The 15,000-nt window shown below is 39.4% G+C and overlaps 2 protein-coding genes and 1 long non-coding RNA gene across 7 annotated transcripts in view; 1 reads left to right on the forward strand and 2 right to left on the reverse strand.

Annotated features, from left to right (window-relative positions):
- LOC138029692 (protein C-ets-2-like) overlaps nucleotides 1–3,447 on the reverse strand; it is a 3,672-nt gene extending 225 nt beyond the window's left edge. The window contains exons 1-9 of one of the 4 annotated variants that reach the window (XR_011127915.1): nucleotides 3,323–3,447; nucleotides 3,051–3,115; nucleotides 2,665–2,782; nucleotides 2,344–2,466; nucleotides 1,791–2,036; nucleotides 1,588–1,668; nucleotides 1,347–1,415; nucleotides 383–1,238; nucleotides 1–287 (exon numbers count right to left, since the gene is read on the reverse strand). The exon at nucleotides 1–287 is cut by the window's left edge and continues 225 nt beyond it. Coding sequence is in view for 2 of the 4 variants with exons in the window: in XM_068877436.1 (XP_068733537.1) it covers nucleotides 808–1,238; nucleotides 1,347–1,415; nucleotides 1,588–1,668; nucleotides 1,791–2,039; nucleotides 2,344–2,466; nucleotides 2,665–2,782; nucleotides 3,051–3,101 (1,122 nt within the window). In the remaining 2 variants the exon portion in view is untranslated. Of the gene's footprint in view, nucleotides 1,239–1,346; nucleotides 1,416–1,587; nucleotides 1,669–1,790; nucleotides 2,040–2,343; nucleotides 2,467–2,664; nucleotides 2,783–3,050; nucleotides 3,116–3,322 lie in introns of all 4 variants that reach the window. The other 3 variants (XR_011127914.1, XM_068877437.1, XM_068877436.1) reach the window with 3 other exon arrangements.
- Nucleotides 3,448–6,335: 2,888 nt separating this feature from the next.
- LOC138029693 (uncharacterized) lies at nucleotides 6,336–10,090 on the reverse strand. Its single transcript, XR_011127916.1, has 3 exons — nucleotides 9,732–10,090; nucleotides 8,489–8,975; nucleotides 6,336–7,703 (listed from the first exon to the last, which is right to left on the reverse strand). It is a non-coding gene; the product is annotated as an uncharacterized lncRNA (long non-coding RNA).
- Nucleotides 10,091–10,857: 767 nt separating this feature from the next.
- The window catches only part of LOC138028976 (uncharacterized), a 6,796-nt gene continuing 2,653 nt past the window's right edge, over nucleotides 10,858–15,000 (forward strand). The window contains exons 1-7 of one of the 2 annotated variants that reach the window (XM_068876632.1): nucleotides 10,865–11,014; nucleotides 11,720–11,885; nucleotides 13,055–13,222; nucleotides 13,712–13,789; nucleotides 14,055–14,126; nucleotides 14,577–14,648; nucleotides 14,925–15,000. The exon at nucleotides 14,925–15,000 is cut by the window's right edge and continues 11 nt beyond it. In XM_068876632.1, coding sequence (XP_068732733.1) covers nucleotides 10,949–11,014; nucleotides 11,720–11,885; nucleotides 13,055–13,222; nucleotides 13,712–13,789; nucleotides 14,055–14,126; nucleotides 14,577–14,648; nucleotides 14,925–15,000 — 698 coding nt within the window. In that variant the 5' untranslated portion in view covers nucleotides 10,865–10,948. Of the gene's footprint in view, nucleotides 11,015–11,719; nucleotides 11,886–13,054; nucleotides 13,223–13,711; nucleotides 13,790–14,054; nucleotides 14,127–14,576; nucleotides 14,649–14,924 lie in introns of both variants that reach the window. The other variant, XM_068876633.1, reaches the window with a different exon arrangement.

Here is a 15,000-nt window from a genome sequence, read left to right on the forward strand (position 1 = left end):
ATTCTCAAAAGACTTGCTTAACAATAAAAAGTGACACATATCACTTATAACTATAATCTAATCTTGGTAAGCACATTTTTGTAACTTAGTACTTTTTGTATCTAGAGTCATGTACAGTAACACCATGGGAATTTTCAAATCAAAGGCAACAGTTCGTATCTCCTGCAAAATACTTGACCATTAACCTTTTTTTTTTTGACCATGAACTTAATACAAGGTAAAAATCCCAAAACCAACTTATCTTAAATAATAATATTTTTTCTAACTGGAGTGATTATCTCTTAAACCTTTGGTGTTTGAAACATAAAAGAAAAGGGCAAGAACTTGTAATCTCTTCTTAAATAATAATATTTTTTCTAACTGGAGTGATTATCTCTTAAACCTTTGGTGTTTGAAACATAAAAGAAAAGGGCAAGAACTTGTAATCTCTTCATTTAAGAATAATAACCATTACATTTTTTTTTTAAACAGCCGTTTGGTGAATAACGTTATTTCAATCAAATGCCTTTTCTAAAAATCTACAACTTTTGAACTATGAGTAACAATAATAACTAGTCCTTTTGATAAGAGACTGAATTGGCTTAGCATACACAGTATGCGATATAAGGCAATCTTAAGCGACACTACAACTGACACATATCTATATCTGGAACTAGCACAGTTTTCTCTTTAAAATCTTGAAATAGGATCGAATCAATATGATTCATAAAAATGACTGACTGTCATTGAACTGCTTGATACAAGCTACAAAATCGTCACCGAAGTAACACAACTGGATTTGGTTATCAACAAAGAAAACAGGAAAAACTAGCAAAGTGCACTGAAGTCAAGGGACCCAGCTACAAAACCGTCTTCGACAGTAGACAAGTTGAGCAGATCATCAACATCAGGCGACAAAACTGGTTCTCCACAGACAGACTCTTCACAGTTGTCTTCATTTTTCATCATGGGATCATACCCTAGTATCTTGGGAATGTTGCACATGAATTGGTACACATATCTTTTGCCATGAACCTTCTCAATGACATTCTTTCCATAGTAGTACCTCAGTCCACGGCTGAGCTTCTCATAATTCATGGTTGGCTTATTTTTCTTCTTTCCCCACATTTTTGCCACTGTTGAGGGTTGCAGGATTTTGAACTCGTAGTCCTCATCATATGTCCACTTGATTAGGTGTGTGGATGCAGGATCGATAATGAGCTCCAGAAGGAACTGCCACAGCTGGATTGGCCCATCACCTAAACAAAGGAAGGTATAAATTATCAGCAAACAGCCACAAATGAAACAAAGCTGACCATAAAAAGTAGACAATCACACAAGTGTAACAGCGTAACAATATCACATACCTCGATATTTAACAGGAGGCTTTGGTCCACGCTTCTTTCTTTGTTTGGGTGGTGTGACATCTGATGATTCTAAAATAAACACATTTAAGTTATGTTAATATCCAGAAACAAACCAATAGAACCTAGGCCTCAAAGTGTAGTCCAACATATAGAATGATTCTAGAGGTTAAAAAAACTGCAGGCCAACCACAATGAAAAACGTGAAAGCACTTTGTCATGCAAAGTATAATGACCACCTTACCTTTTTTGATCAGTGGTTTCTTGTCCTCTTTTTCAGGTACTGGCAAAGGTGAACCTCCAGCACTCATGGTGTCCAAGAATTCTACAACAAAGAAGGACATAACGTAGATAAGCAAGACATAAGATGAGATAACACAAACCCACAAAAAGATCGGTCTGCAGCAACAGATAAGAGAACTGATTTTAGATTAATGTTTCACCAACCTTCAAAGTCGCTCTGGAAGCCTTCATCAATGCTGTAAGCCTGGGAGCTGGCTTCACTGATGGATGGACTGTATGGAGGACTGGAGGAACCGTAGCTAAACACAGAGTGGGAATCACAGGACGCTGGAGACTTAACCTCCTCCTTCACAGTTAGTGGCATCATGCCAGTAGGAAATGGTTCATTGACGAGTTCCTCTGAAAGTTCATCAAACACAGACAAGTCTAAATCTGGAAGCTGATCTCCATCTGCTGATAGAAACAGAATATTAATTAATTAATTAATCAGCAACATTCAGTAACTGAGGAAGTCTTAAGAACCTTCACTCCCACAACAATTTCTGAACATTATGAATATTGATGAAGAAAAATGAAATTGGACCTGTGACAACCAAGTATAATTAATTGTGTACCCACTGGGCGATTTTGACATGCGTTCATCACGTGCAAAGTTTCGAAACTAAATATTAGCATAATTAACTCAAATGACAGTGCTGTTTTCACAAAGACAGCTTTCATGACACCTAGAAATCCAAGAAAGAAAACACACCCTTACCATTTTGCACGAAATTGTACAACGCCTGTTTGCCATTAAATTTTTCGCCATTGAATAATTCTTCGACTGTTTCTGGAAACATCAGTTCATCCATGTACGATCTTCCTTGGGGTAAATCGAAAGCTGCAAGAAAAAACGAACACAGGATGTTAATAAGAGTGAAACTGAAATGTTCGTTTCCTTCTGTCGCAAGTGCGCCCATATTCATCGAAAGTGAAACCCATGAACAGATTTTTCGTCTTAAGATTGATACGATGGAGCAGGCACAAAAGTCGGACCGCATCAACTCGGATTGTTGTACGATTTCTATGTTTTCCGTACCTGATGCAATATCCAGACTCGTGAGCTGCGTGGGGAGACGCTCATATCCAGGAACTGGGGTCGCTTCTGGGACCCTGGACTGGTTTGCGGCTTGTAGCATACTCAACTGATAGAACGCCTGTGAAAACGAATAGCGAAGAATGTCAATTAGTATACATACGAGTCGTGAACTAAAGTTCGCGTGGGTGTCTATTCCTCGTGTGCCCTTCGATCTCTGTGTTGTGACTTTAACTTAAATCCTATCAAGACTGTGAATAACAAAAATATTAGTCTAACAATGCCAAAATTCTGTGCGTGTATGCCCATTAAAAATTTAACACTCAAGGTGTGAAAATGCGAACAGTGCTGAAGCGAAATCAACTGTAGCACGAGGCTTTAACACTTACCTCAACTTGTTGAGCAAGAGAAATTCCATGAAACATATTAAGCTCGGGCATCTTGTATGTCTTCTCTGCGAGAATAAGAAATCCGCTAGATAAGTTCAAAGCAATTGAAAACCTTTTCTTTGAAGGGAAAATGCTGTCCTTCCGAATGCGGAAGTTTTAACCCAAATTGAGAATTCTTTGAAAGCGAGGAAGAAATTCAAACAAAATCGAACAGACTCTTCGGCAGAACGAAGAGAAGCTTCTTCGGGAAGACCAAGAAATGAAAAACTTACCGTTTAAAATCTATTCGTTAAAAATATTCGTCTCGACTCGTGAGGAACAAACAACTCAACTCTCTCCTTCAACAACGACAACTGACGCACAATAGAAAAGCAAACGGGCTTTAGTATTCGGCTTTTAGGAATGGGACTGTTTATCGCCCTAAAAATATCACATTATTCATCGTTGTCGAATCTCATTGGTTCGGGACGGAATGAATATGCATATTTTGTTACGATTGACGTAATATTTACTTGTTTTTAAGGGTGCGGGGGAAGTACTTACACAAACCAACCAATTACAGCCTAGTATGTGTCAAGGGTTACTTCTTGCATCACGTCCACAAAATGGGACCCCGAATTCTCCGTAACAGAGTTTAGTGCGCATGTCCCTTTCTTGATATTTGATTGGCTGGTTTATAAACGTGTTGTTGCTATAAATATAATGTTATCGCCTAACCAGCACCTGTTCCAAGAATCGTGACAAGAGCTCATATTCCAAAAGGGACCAGATCTCCAAGTATGTTTTCCATCTTAGCATGAAAGGAACTGAAAGACAGGGTCCACCGTTTTGGAGATAAGTTTTAATTTGAGGGATGACAGCGATCGCCACCCAGTAATTTGTAAAGAACCCGGAATTTCCACCATCCAAAATTCACTGGCCTTTTGAAAAGTTTTGATCGAGATGTAGACTCTCCTTAAATTTCCAAATATAGCTTTTGCTTCGTTCAGCATGAATAATTGAAATCGAAATTTCAGAAAACATGCTGGGTATTTCTTAGAATCATGCAAGGACGTGATGAGAATATTAAGCACCTTTTTAAGCAGTTCTGGGAATCCCACGTCTGTCATAATAACACAAAACTCCGCCCTCTTGACTAAATTGACTGGAAGGCAGCCAAATCATGTCAAACACCTTGAATACTTTTGAACAAGGACGTGAGTAATTATGCTCTGTATCAGTAGCACGAGAAGCACCTTTGACGTTTCGAGTCATTAAAATAATAAAGACAATGAACAATTGGGCAAAGAGTAGAGCATACAGTGGGCCAAGTGTTCTTCACTTTCACCTTTATTGAGTTGGTAAGACCGGTGAGGCATCACACCAACTATATTACAAATTACATTAAGTTATACTACATGAATAAAATATAATTATAAAATACATATAAATGCAATATGCATATAAGACTGGGTTAGTTCACAAGAGAGCAGAAACTTTCTCCTTCAACCCCATGAACGACTGATCATGAGTAGTAGCTACTTCAGCAGGGAGTTTATTCCAGTCTCTGGAGGTTCTAGGGAAAGAACCTGGCAGATGAATTTCAATCAGAAGAGAGGTTTAGAACAAAAACAATAGAAAGATTGGATTGATACGGGCGGACTTGAAGTAAAGAGTGAGCCTGAAAGATTCACTGTAGTTTGTCCACGTTGTCGTCAAAACCTTAAATTTGGTCATTTCACGTAGAAGTTTTGACGAGTACGCGAGTGAAATGTTCAAAAATGGGTGCCGCCACGTGCAGCACAATCATTTTGGTTCTTTCAAACAATAATATTGTTGTCGTTGTCGAATTTTAACTTAGCCCACGTTGCCGAAGCCCACTTCACGGACCGTTGATTCAGCGTGCGGTTGAAAAATTCTGATCACGTGATAACATTTTTTGTGGCTCTTCGAAAATGCCGATCACGTGGCGCTAGCCCTTCGTTCTTCCCACGGCCAAGAAAAGAAAAAAAAAACTTGAAGAAAAGTTTCCACCTGCTTATTTCCTCGGACAAGGCTTTTCCTGGGTTACCCGTAATAGCTTCGGTCGGTGTTACTCGCCGTCAACATCGTTTTGCGCTTTTCTCTTTGGGGAGAACAACAGTAAATAGCGTCACGAGATCGGTATTTTCCAAACCGCAGAGCCACAAAAAATGTTATCACATGATCAGAATTTGTTTAACCGCAGACTGAAATCAGCGGTCCGTGAAGTGGGCTGAAAAAAGCCCTTGTCCACGGAAGTGTCATATCGATAGTATCTATTTAAATATTATGAAAACTCGCACTTGCTCATCGGCTTGCTTCCACGGTCAAGTATTTATTCGCTTATGGTCCAGGTTCAACCTTCTCTACCTTTGTGGTCTTGAAAAAATCTTGGAACTTAATAGCGTGCTTTTTGAAATTAAGTATGGAGTTACCTTCATGTAACTGAAGTGAAAGAGGAAATGTCCATCTCGTCTATTCCAAATTGGCCATTTTCACGTTCCACATAAGTACACTTTGTTTGCCCCCCAAAAAGCATTGTTTTCAAATGCTCTTGGAAGTATGCAGTGTTACAAGATCATTTGAAAACAATGGTACGTATCAGGAGCCCATCTACGTATGTGCAAAATTTGGGGGGAGGGGGGGAGGCAAAGAAATTGTATTATAGGGAATGTGAAAATACTTTACAGATTCCCTGCCAATTCTTATAGCTAAGCGTGGCTACGGAAAGACTTCAGGAAATTTACAAGTGTGATTTTTGAATTCGAGGCTTAGTGGTGAAATTAGTTAGTTACACGCCATCACGCATAAGGCCCATTGCGGGATAACAAATGTTAGGTTAATCTTGACGACCAGGGACCGGTTGCTTGAAGCATGGTTAGCGCTAACCAGCGTTAAATACCATAGAAACCTATAGGTTTTGATACTTCTTAACCAACGGTTAGCGCCGGCTAACCAGGCTTCAAGCAACCGGCCCCAGGTCGTCAAGATTATGTGAATAATTTTGTGCAAACGAGGCTTGGTGGTGAAATTAGCTAGTCAGACGTCATCATGAGAATCATCATGTCAAAAAAAAAAAAAAATAGTCAGACGTCATCATGCATAAGGTCTATTATTGAAGTATAAATATTTCTGATAATTTGTGGACGTTTTAAGAGCAAAAATGAACCTATTCCTTCCGAAGGGCTGGTAAAATGAAAAATCTGTTCAGGCGCCACTGGGACAAACGAACTGCGGCATAGAGAGAGAGCCTATATAAAGGCTATAGAGAATGCAAACAACACGTGACGCCAATAATATTATATTTCCGCTGTTTGCGCCCTCTTCAATAAGATACAGTAAAAAACGGTTTAGGATTCGGAGATATTTGTATGTATTTGCCAGTTCAAGTAGATTGATTTCAGTGTGCTGAACAAAACAAAAAATGGAACGTCGGCAATTTAGATCCCGGCTAGTTTCCGCGTGTTGCCATTAGCTCAAGTTCGACTCCGGCGAAGGAGAATTCGGATTTTTCCGATTATCCCCGAGCCACCATCGGTAAATAAAATCTCTTCATTTAGCCTGCGTTCGATTGACCCTATACGTGGAGTGATGATTTAAAACGTTATGTGTGGCGTTTTGAAGCAACAAGGATGACAAAGATGTGTTTAAAATAACATTTTACCAGGTGTTTGTGCATTAAAATGTGAATCTCCATAAAAAGGAAGGATTTCTAACTATTCCGTGTATTCCTATTCTGGAATAAGGTCAATCGCACGCATCCTTAATCAATAGTTATTACAAGAATTCATAAAAGACTCCGACGAGGAAAGACCCGTCAAGAAAGGGCTGACACTGAGGAATTTAAAATGAATTTATACGCGTGACACATGTGTGTGATGAATTTAGTTTGGTTGAAAAGAGATTTTTAACTTTTCAGATTTGCTCATCGGAAATTGCATAAGCATGTTCTGAATAGTTAACCTTGGAAAATTTCCGTAAATTTCAAGTGTCAAGCTTTCTGGCTTCTTAGGAAAGGAATGCGTGGGAGGTTACATGATATTAACTACTTGATTGATTCAAACCTCTTGTTTTTGAAGAGATTTTAAGACAAAAGTTCAGATGACGTACTTTCGCTTGAATAAACAGAAGTGTTTTTCATCCGAGCAAGTGAGAGACCTGGGTCTCTCACTGGCCCAGCCATTGGAACAAATGACTGTCATTTTCATACACATTTCTTGGCAAAACGTGAAAGGAATGTTCAAAATCATTTTAGGCCATTAATGTGCTTAAAGTTAAGGGAGAAACGGCAAAACATGTTTGCCATAGATGAAGAGATTTAGCTTAGCAACGAAGAACATTTTGGGTGACACGTTTCTTGTTATCCAGAGTTCTTATTAATATGCCAAGCCAGTAGAGGCTTATTTATAGCTGCATAACGACGACTGTAGATGGAAGTTGAAAAAAATCGATTATCAAAAGAAGTTTGAAGATTACAATATGAGGTAAACCGGCAGTTACAAGTGGCTCTGTTTCTCTTCTTGTAAATCTAGTCCATGGGCTAACAGCTAGTCCACGCCTCATTTCATTATATACGTCGATGTCAGATTGCTTTTGGTCCTTGGAATACATCATCAAAGCCGTTCTTTGCCGACATCGTGCCGCATCACTGACCTACATTCGTAAGACAATGGCACTGAATATCAATGGAAGGTTTTTCCCGGCTGTTTAAGTACAAACGGGGACGGCGAAGACCGCTTTCTCACCCGCCCCAAAGATGGTTTACAATCTTTAGACACACCGATTACAAAAGTGTAATGTACCAATTTTTGCCAGTGCTGATAAACGAATAAGGCTAATAAGACGACTATTGTTGTCGTCTACCACATGTGGTGATCACACTGTATCACCTATACCAAACTGCCGATTATTGAGACGTGTTCACTACTCGTGGACGTTATCATAACGTTTCTCGACGACAAGCGGGATACGGTCGCTTTTCAGAATTGTTTTGAACGTCATGTGCCATTCAAAAGTATGGTTTTTGATAGAGTGGTGAATTTGCCTATCGCGTGTTCACGTCTGCAAATGATTAGACTTTCAAGTCTTCTCGGATCCTTTCTATGCACCGTAGGCCCCGTCTCACAAATACTTTCTATGTTCATAAATTCCCTGTGGGACGTTAAAGAACCCTCACACTATTTGATAAGAGTAGGGGATGTAGTTCAAGGTGTCCGGCTCAGCAGTGACGTCTCTAAAAAGGCTTACGGTGTATGAGGCCACCTAAGCAGAGTGCTGGATGATGTAGATGTAAGTGACCTTTGACGCATCTTGACTTAAAAAGCCTAGGATAAGTGACAGTTTAAGACAATTGTGCAAGCAGACATCCATGCATGACTGTATTGTTAGGGGCCTAATCAGCCTCATCAACCCGAGTTGAAATAAAGTTACCTACCTACCTATGGTTTTATGGTTTTTGCCGGGTTGAAGGTCGGTCTGTTGTCCATGGAATTCCGAGGCCGAGCCAAACATTATCTCGTGTCTTGTTACCATTTGAGTCCATCACATAACTTCTTGCTTTCTTACTCAAAGCCGAGACCTTGCCTCTGAGTACACAACTGTATGTTGAAGGGGGTGGTGAGAGTGAAGTGGGTTTTTGCTAGCTTTTCATCACGAACATAGATCTCTTTCCATTTGAACTGACCCCAATTAGCCAAACTTTGTTCTTTCTACGTCGGGAAGGTGCAAAACAAAGGTAACCAAAATTGTAACAACCATGGATCCTAACGATGGCTAATATTGTTCCAACATTGGTAGACTTTCCAACTGACGGTGTCAAACAACGACGCTGGTATGAGCTAAAATTTGCTCAGTAGGTAAAACGTGTCACTTTCGAAGGAATATTTTTCCATTTGGAATAATTGAAAGTCGGCTTGACCGACTAGCCTAGAGAAAAGAAACAATAAACAGTTACAACGGAAACTGAAAGATCGTAAAAAAAATGTTGTTTTCCTGCTAAGTCTGATTTTCCGCATATAGCGATATTTTGTAACAAATGGTTTGCACCACTTAAGATGACTCTTTAGACCGAGGTGACAATGCTGCAATGTACAAAGATAAGAAACCGATAAGAAACCATTAAGGGGGGATGTCAGGGTGGTTTAGCGGTTTTCAACCGCGCCTCCCACCTCTGTGACCCGGGTTCAAACCTGAGGCCCGTTTCTCGAAAGTCCCGAAAACTTTTCTAGTCCGGAAAGCCATTTGTGAAACTGCCAACCGCTTGTTTTGGAAAGCCGATCTTTTAACCTGTTTTCAAGGTGACAAAAAGAAAAATGACTGTGAAGTTTGACGACTTAAATCCTCTCCGTTCTTGAGATACAAACGGAATTGTGACACCCGAAAATGGCCCGTAAAGTTTCGGGACTTTCGAGAAACGGGCCCCTGGCCTCGGGTCGTCCATCGGCTTAGTTTCGATCGATCTCAATCTGACTCCGAGGGTTTTTCTCCGGGTACTCCCGATTTTCCTCCCTCATCAAAGTCGACTCTCGGTCAATTACAACCGGCTGCGGGTGGATACCCTCGATAGGGATAACCTCTGGTATCCTTCCCTTTCATTGAATTAAATGAATAAAGTTGATATTATTATTATTGTTTTTCATCCCCAACAAGGCGACGATTACGTTACGTTAAAAATCTCATTACCTTTTTATTGTTTGTCATTCCACCTTTTACTGAGTCTCTGGAGGCTGGATGATGCAATGATGGCTGTCATTTTATTTATATTCCCGATCGATCTTTGGAGTGATTCATGGAAATATGGGCGTTGCTGTTCTCGATGCATGTGTTTGCTGTGGTGCTCAGAATTGCTTCATAGACGCCTTGAAATTTGAACCCTTCCCTACCTTTTAAGCAACCTCGGAAAAGAGCGTACATACCTTTCAATTTCGATCGCTGGTCTTTTTCCTCAGATCCTCTACGACCGATGGTTTCTTCGATATGATACCGACCGACCGACGGTTTCGTCGGTATGATACCGACAGATTGATAGTCTCGTGAATTATGATTAAGAAATTTGGAACGAATCTTTTATAAAAGTTTGAACGACGCAGGTGTTACTAGATTAAAGCCGGTCTATTTTAAGCTCGTTTAATTTGTTGCTAAATTTAAGCGACCGGAAAATTCGAGACGACCCGAGAACCGAATTTTTCCCGGTCGCCTGAACTTCGTTATTTTCCGTTACTCAACGACAGCGTCAACGAAAAAAGGCACTTAAGAAGAAGCGTTGACATCTTTTAACACTTGAAAACATTAAAAGGGAAATCATTTATAATCTTTATAAACAAAGTAACGCTCATATTGAGAATCTATGAAAATATTAAAAAAACGTGAGCACAGACTCTTCAAAATGTAGCGATGTTCAGATAATCGAAGAATCTTTGAAGAAAAAAAATGACATATACATAGATATACATTATTACTAAGCAATTTTTTAACTTGTAGCAATAATTCGCGTGACGTCACCAATTGTTACAAATGTTTAATGCAAGAATGACTTCTTTTCTTCAGCGGTTTGATAAATTTGAATATCAAAATAAATTTGACATTAACGTTTGTTAACAGTAAACATCGTTACGTTGTTTGCCAGCTGAACTTTATCGAAGAACTGATTATTTTCAGTCATCTGACCTGAAATAAGCGAAACTGAAATGAGTAACTTGCATGTCTTGCGCCCTCGTGAGCCCTCTTGACATCTTTGCGTGCTTGACGTCAACAATTGACGTCATTTGGTAAACAAGGCATATAAAATCACGCGAAGGTTGCGAAACTCTGCAGAACGAAAAGGATAGAGCAAGGTTGGAGATAGGTTTAGTCCGTACTCAAGTGATAAGGAATTATAGAAGACTATTGAGCATAAGTTGATGTCCGAATCAAACATGGATTTTTCACCTGCTCAAAGGAACACGGAGAAATTGGCCCGTGCTAACGTAAGTGAATTTTGAGTCGAAAAATATATTTCACTAAGAGGGATTCTAAAGCTATCGAACATGCTCTTATTGAAATGGGTGGGTACACTGCCGCCTTTACGGAATCTCGGGGGCGGACAGAATGAAGCAGACAGTTTAAAACCAGAAATTTGGAGCGACTCAAGGATACCAAGCTTTTTACAGAATTTGCATCGAGATATAATTAGCAAAAGCGAGGTTCGGTTCAGTTGCAATTTGACTATTAGAGACAATGATATGAATTATTGCACGATTGTATTTAAGTTTCTGGCTTCTAATTAATTTGCTAAAAATGAAGAAATGTCTTAGGATACATAGGCAAACTGTGATCGGGGTTTTTACCGCGGACTATTTAAATATTCCGTCAGGTTCTATTTTAGTCTGCCGACACGGAATATCTTAATTTTATTCCTGAAAATTGTACAGACATTTCAAAAACCGTCTTAATCGAGTCACGATCGACTTATTGTTGACATCACTGATCTACTAATGATAGTGGTCGACAATTATTTTCTTTTAAAACAGGACGTAAATTAACTCAATTTTTTGCATTTCATTCCGTAAAGGAGCGTCCAGGGTATTCAAAAAGTGGGAAAAGTACCCGAAACCATCCTCCCAGAATATTTTCATTTTTAACATAAATGCAACTCAAATAACTTTCTAATTTTGTCTCAATGTCGTGTTTAGATCCAAGACTATTTAGAGGACAAAGTGTGTCTCGAGGAGTATCATGAACGAAAGCGGCTGTGCGATTCACTTCACACAAAACTGAATCAAATGCAGCCACAGACCACGGGGATGCAATCTCAGGCCATAACTACGGAACACGGCCTTTCAAGAAATTCAAAAACAGGTAAAAAAATGTATATATTAAAATATTCATGTACACTTGCTGAGAAAGCACTAAGGCTCGACTTCCAAAGCGCAAGATCCGTTATTATTATTTATTTAAAACGGGGATGAGTTTGAATAATTATGTTATTTCGTCAAGTGCAATCATTTGGATGTATGCTAAGTATTTATCTGTATAATTTTACTCTTTCGCTACGATGTGTTCACAAGGTCGCTTTACTATTTTTTTGTCAGATATGACCTCTTCTGACATTCAATTTAAGTGTATCTCCCTATGGAGAAAAGTCTTTTAAGTGGAAGGGGTACCACAGTTAACATTACAATCTGTTTTACGTTAATTGCGAGAATGCTCCATTTTGACAATTTGAGTTCTAGCAGTGAAGCAGGACCGGTTTTTGCATAAAACCGCAAGTTCTGAGCACTCCAATTTATTTCGAGTATCCACGAGTCATCAAACCGCAGTCTAAGGGAGTCGTACGATAGACTGTTGCGCAATGCCATTTGAAATCACTTATTCGTAGAAAATGCGAACAATTATTGAAAGCGTTCTAAAAATAACAAGGAAGTCCTAAGGCTTTTAATTAATTCCTGAATTGTTTTAGTATGCGTCATAGTTCTGTTATTTTGTCCTCTAGCTTTCAACTGATTGGCCCAAATTTTTCATCTTCGCAAGCGCTTGACGTGATCTTATTGTACGTGTATATGAGCACCGAAAAATCGAGATTTTGGGAGCCAATTAGAACGTTAGAATCGCAATGCGACCGATTGAGAATTTATTAATTAGCATTAGCTTATGAAAGAAGTTATTCCCCGTGGGTTATCATTCACCCAGTTTCAACTACCTGAAAAAGGCCAATCTGGAAAGTCAGTTTTAGCTGTTTAAACCAAGCAAGAAATAGCTCGATTTCCGAACACAAAAAATTGATAAGGGTTCTGAAAGATATAGTAAAGATGTGTGACGCGAGTAAATACATAAACAGGTCTACAAATTAATCACAATGTGAAATGCGAAGGCACAAGTATTTTGACTCTCGTTTAATAAACACGTTTGTTTTCGTAGGCTGTGTGGTTTGGTCATGTTCAAAGTTTTCCTTCAAGTGATCCGAGTCGTTCGGGAAGAAAAGGGGCCCTGGGAACTAATTAAATTGCATTTCATCTGCATTTCCATAGATGAAACAGACTTGGCAGCTGCCATTCTGCTGTCCGCAGGCCTGATGGACGAGGCTGCGCTGTCGCCGGCATCAGTTGATTCTGCTTATAGTTCCTCACCACCCTCCCCTCCCCTGCAATACAGCCAGGAGGCGATTTGTAGACCCCCTTTTCAAGATTATGCGTTTGGTAAGTCTATCATCTAAACGTGAAACAGAACGTTTTGTAGTCTTGTTCAACCACTTTAGCGAATTCAAATGGACACCGCTGATACGAAGCGCTGGCAGTAAAATAAATGCAAGATATTACAGTTAATTCAATTTTAGCGGCGCCTGAGAGAATTTCTACCAATCACTGAACTAGATAATTCAAAATAAAATAAATCACATAATTTATTTTAAGCATCCAAATTGATGAAAATCACTTTGATGTTTATTTGAGTGCTGTGTAACCACTCCTATTCAAACAGACCGATGAAGGCTGAGCAGTTCAGTCGAAATATTTTGATTCCAATCAAGCTAAATTGTTAGGATGTATTCACATATATTTTTCATACACGAGGAGTGAATTGTTCAATGGTGGTATTCTCGCAATTGTATAAAAGGAGATTGTAATTTCATCATGCAAATGGTCAGCAGTTTCCGCAGCAACTGACATGTTTCTTTCCACCACTTGCAGAAGATCCCAGAAGTGTACTACACCATGCAACTCCAGTAGCAACACGTGACCAGAGAGCATGCCATGGTGTTGATCAAGGTACATACTAAGTAGTCAAGTAGCGTTAATTTTAAGATATCACTTTAATACATCTTCGAAGCAGAATCCTTTGGTAGCAGTCTAGCTATTGTTCTACAGTCCACTGGTGAAACTTTGTTGTCGTAATACTAGCCAATCGCTTCTCCACATCAACACTGCGTGACAAGACATGTTTTCCTTTCAAATAACATGCGAGATGAGCCAGAAAGAGGTAAACCTGATAGAACAAAAGCTCATGAAACGAATGTTTCGTTGTGTATTCCAGAAACCTGGGAAAACATTACCAAATGTCCAAACTCGTGTACAGCTACGAAAGACAAGAAAATGGCTTTTCCAGGTTAGTAATTGTACGAAAATGTGGTCACAGTTAGCTAAATGTCGAGCTCCAGATTGGCTTTAAGGCTGAGGGGTGGCAAACGATGGATCAGTACAGGAACGCAAGGGAATTCGGAGGTCTTTGAATAGATAGTGCCTGTTTAGAGATTACTGCAGCTAGAGGCAGATCTCTCTCCATCGAATACCTTTTTGTAAAAAGAAAGCTTTACAAAACCATGTACTAGTGCAGGCATAGTAGTTTCGAGCGGTTTGGGCGTCGAACTTAAAATAGAAAGGTCTTTTGTACAGTTCAAATCAGTCTTTATTGCTAGATGCATATGTCAGTGTTCAACATACCTTCCTTCTGTCAGTTGGGAATCGTAAATTTGTCTCGAAACGTTCCTCAAAAAAGAGTGGCCATTACTACTCAGTTTAAAATAATAAAATGCGCTCTTTTTTTTTCTTCCTGCAGAACCCTTTAACAGGCAAACGAGCAGACTATCAGTTCGGTATCCACAGAACAAAAGGGTTGCAAATAGTAGAGGTGAGTTGATATCATCAAATTCTCATTTCTAGCTTTCTTAAAATTGGTTCCTTATGTCTCGCTTTTGAGAGTCATGACACCTCCGTTCAAACTGTATAGACAATGAATGAGGAAATTGTTGCTTGGCTCTCCTGGCGTGAGCCGAAAAGGCGTGGCAATTTCTTTTGATGCGAGTAGCTAACAAAAATCTGGGCACCTTTAAGACAATCACCACGAGTAACAATTCAAAACTGAATCCTATTTAAGTCTTGACTTAAAACTACTTCTTTCTTTCAGAAGCTGCTGACATAGACGAAGCAGATCCTGGCCCCCCTCCAAAAAAGAAAAGAAATCGCGGACCGAAGCCGAGGGT

This window comes from Montipora capricornis, chromosome 13 (genome assembly GCF_036669925.1).
Source record: "Montipora capricornis isolate CH-2021 chromosome 13, ASM3666992v2, whole genome shotgun sequence".
Classification (NCBI taxonomy): domain Eukaryota; kingdom Metazoa; phylum Cnidaria; class Anthozoa; order Scleractinia; family Acroporidae; genus Montipora; species Montipora capricornis.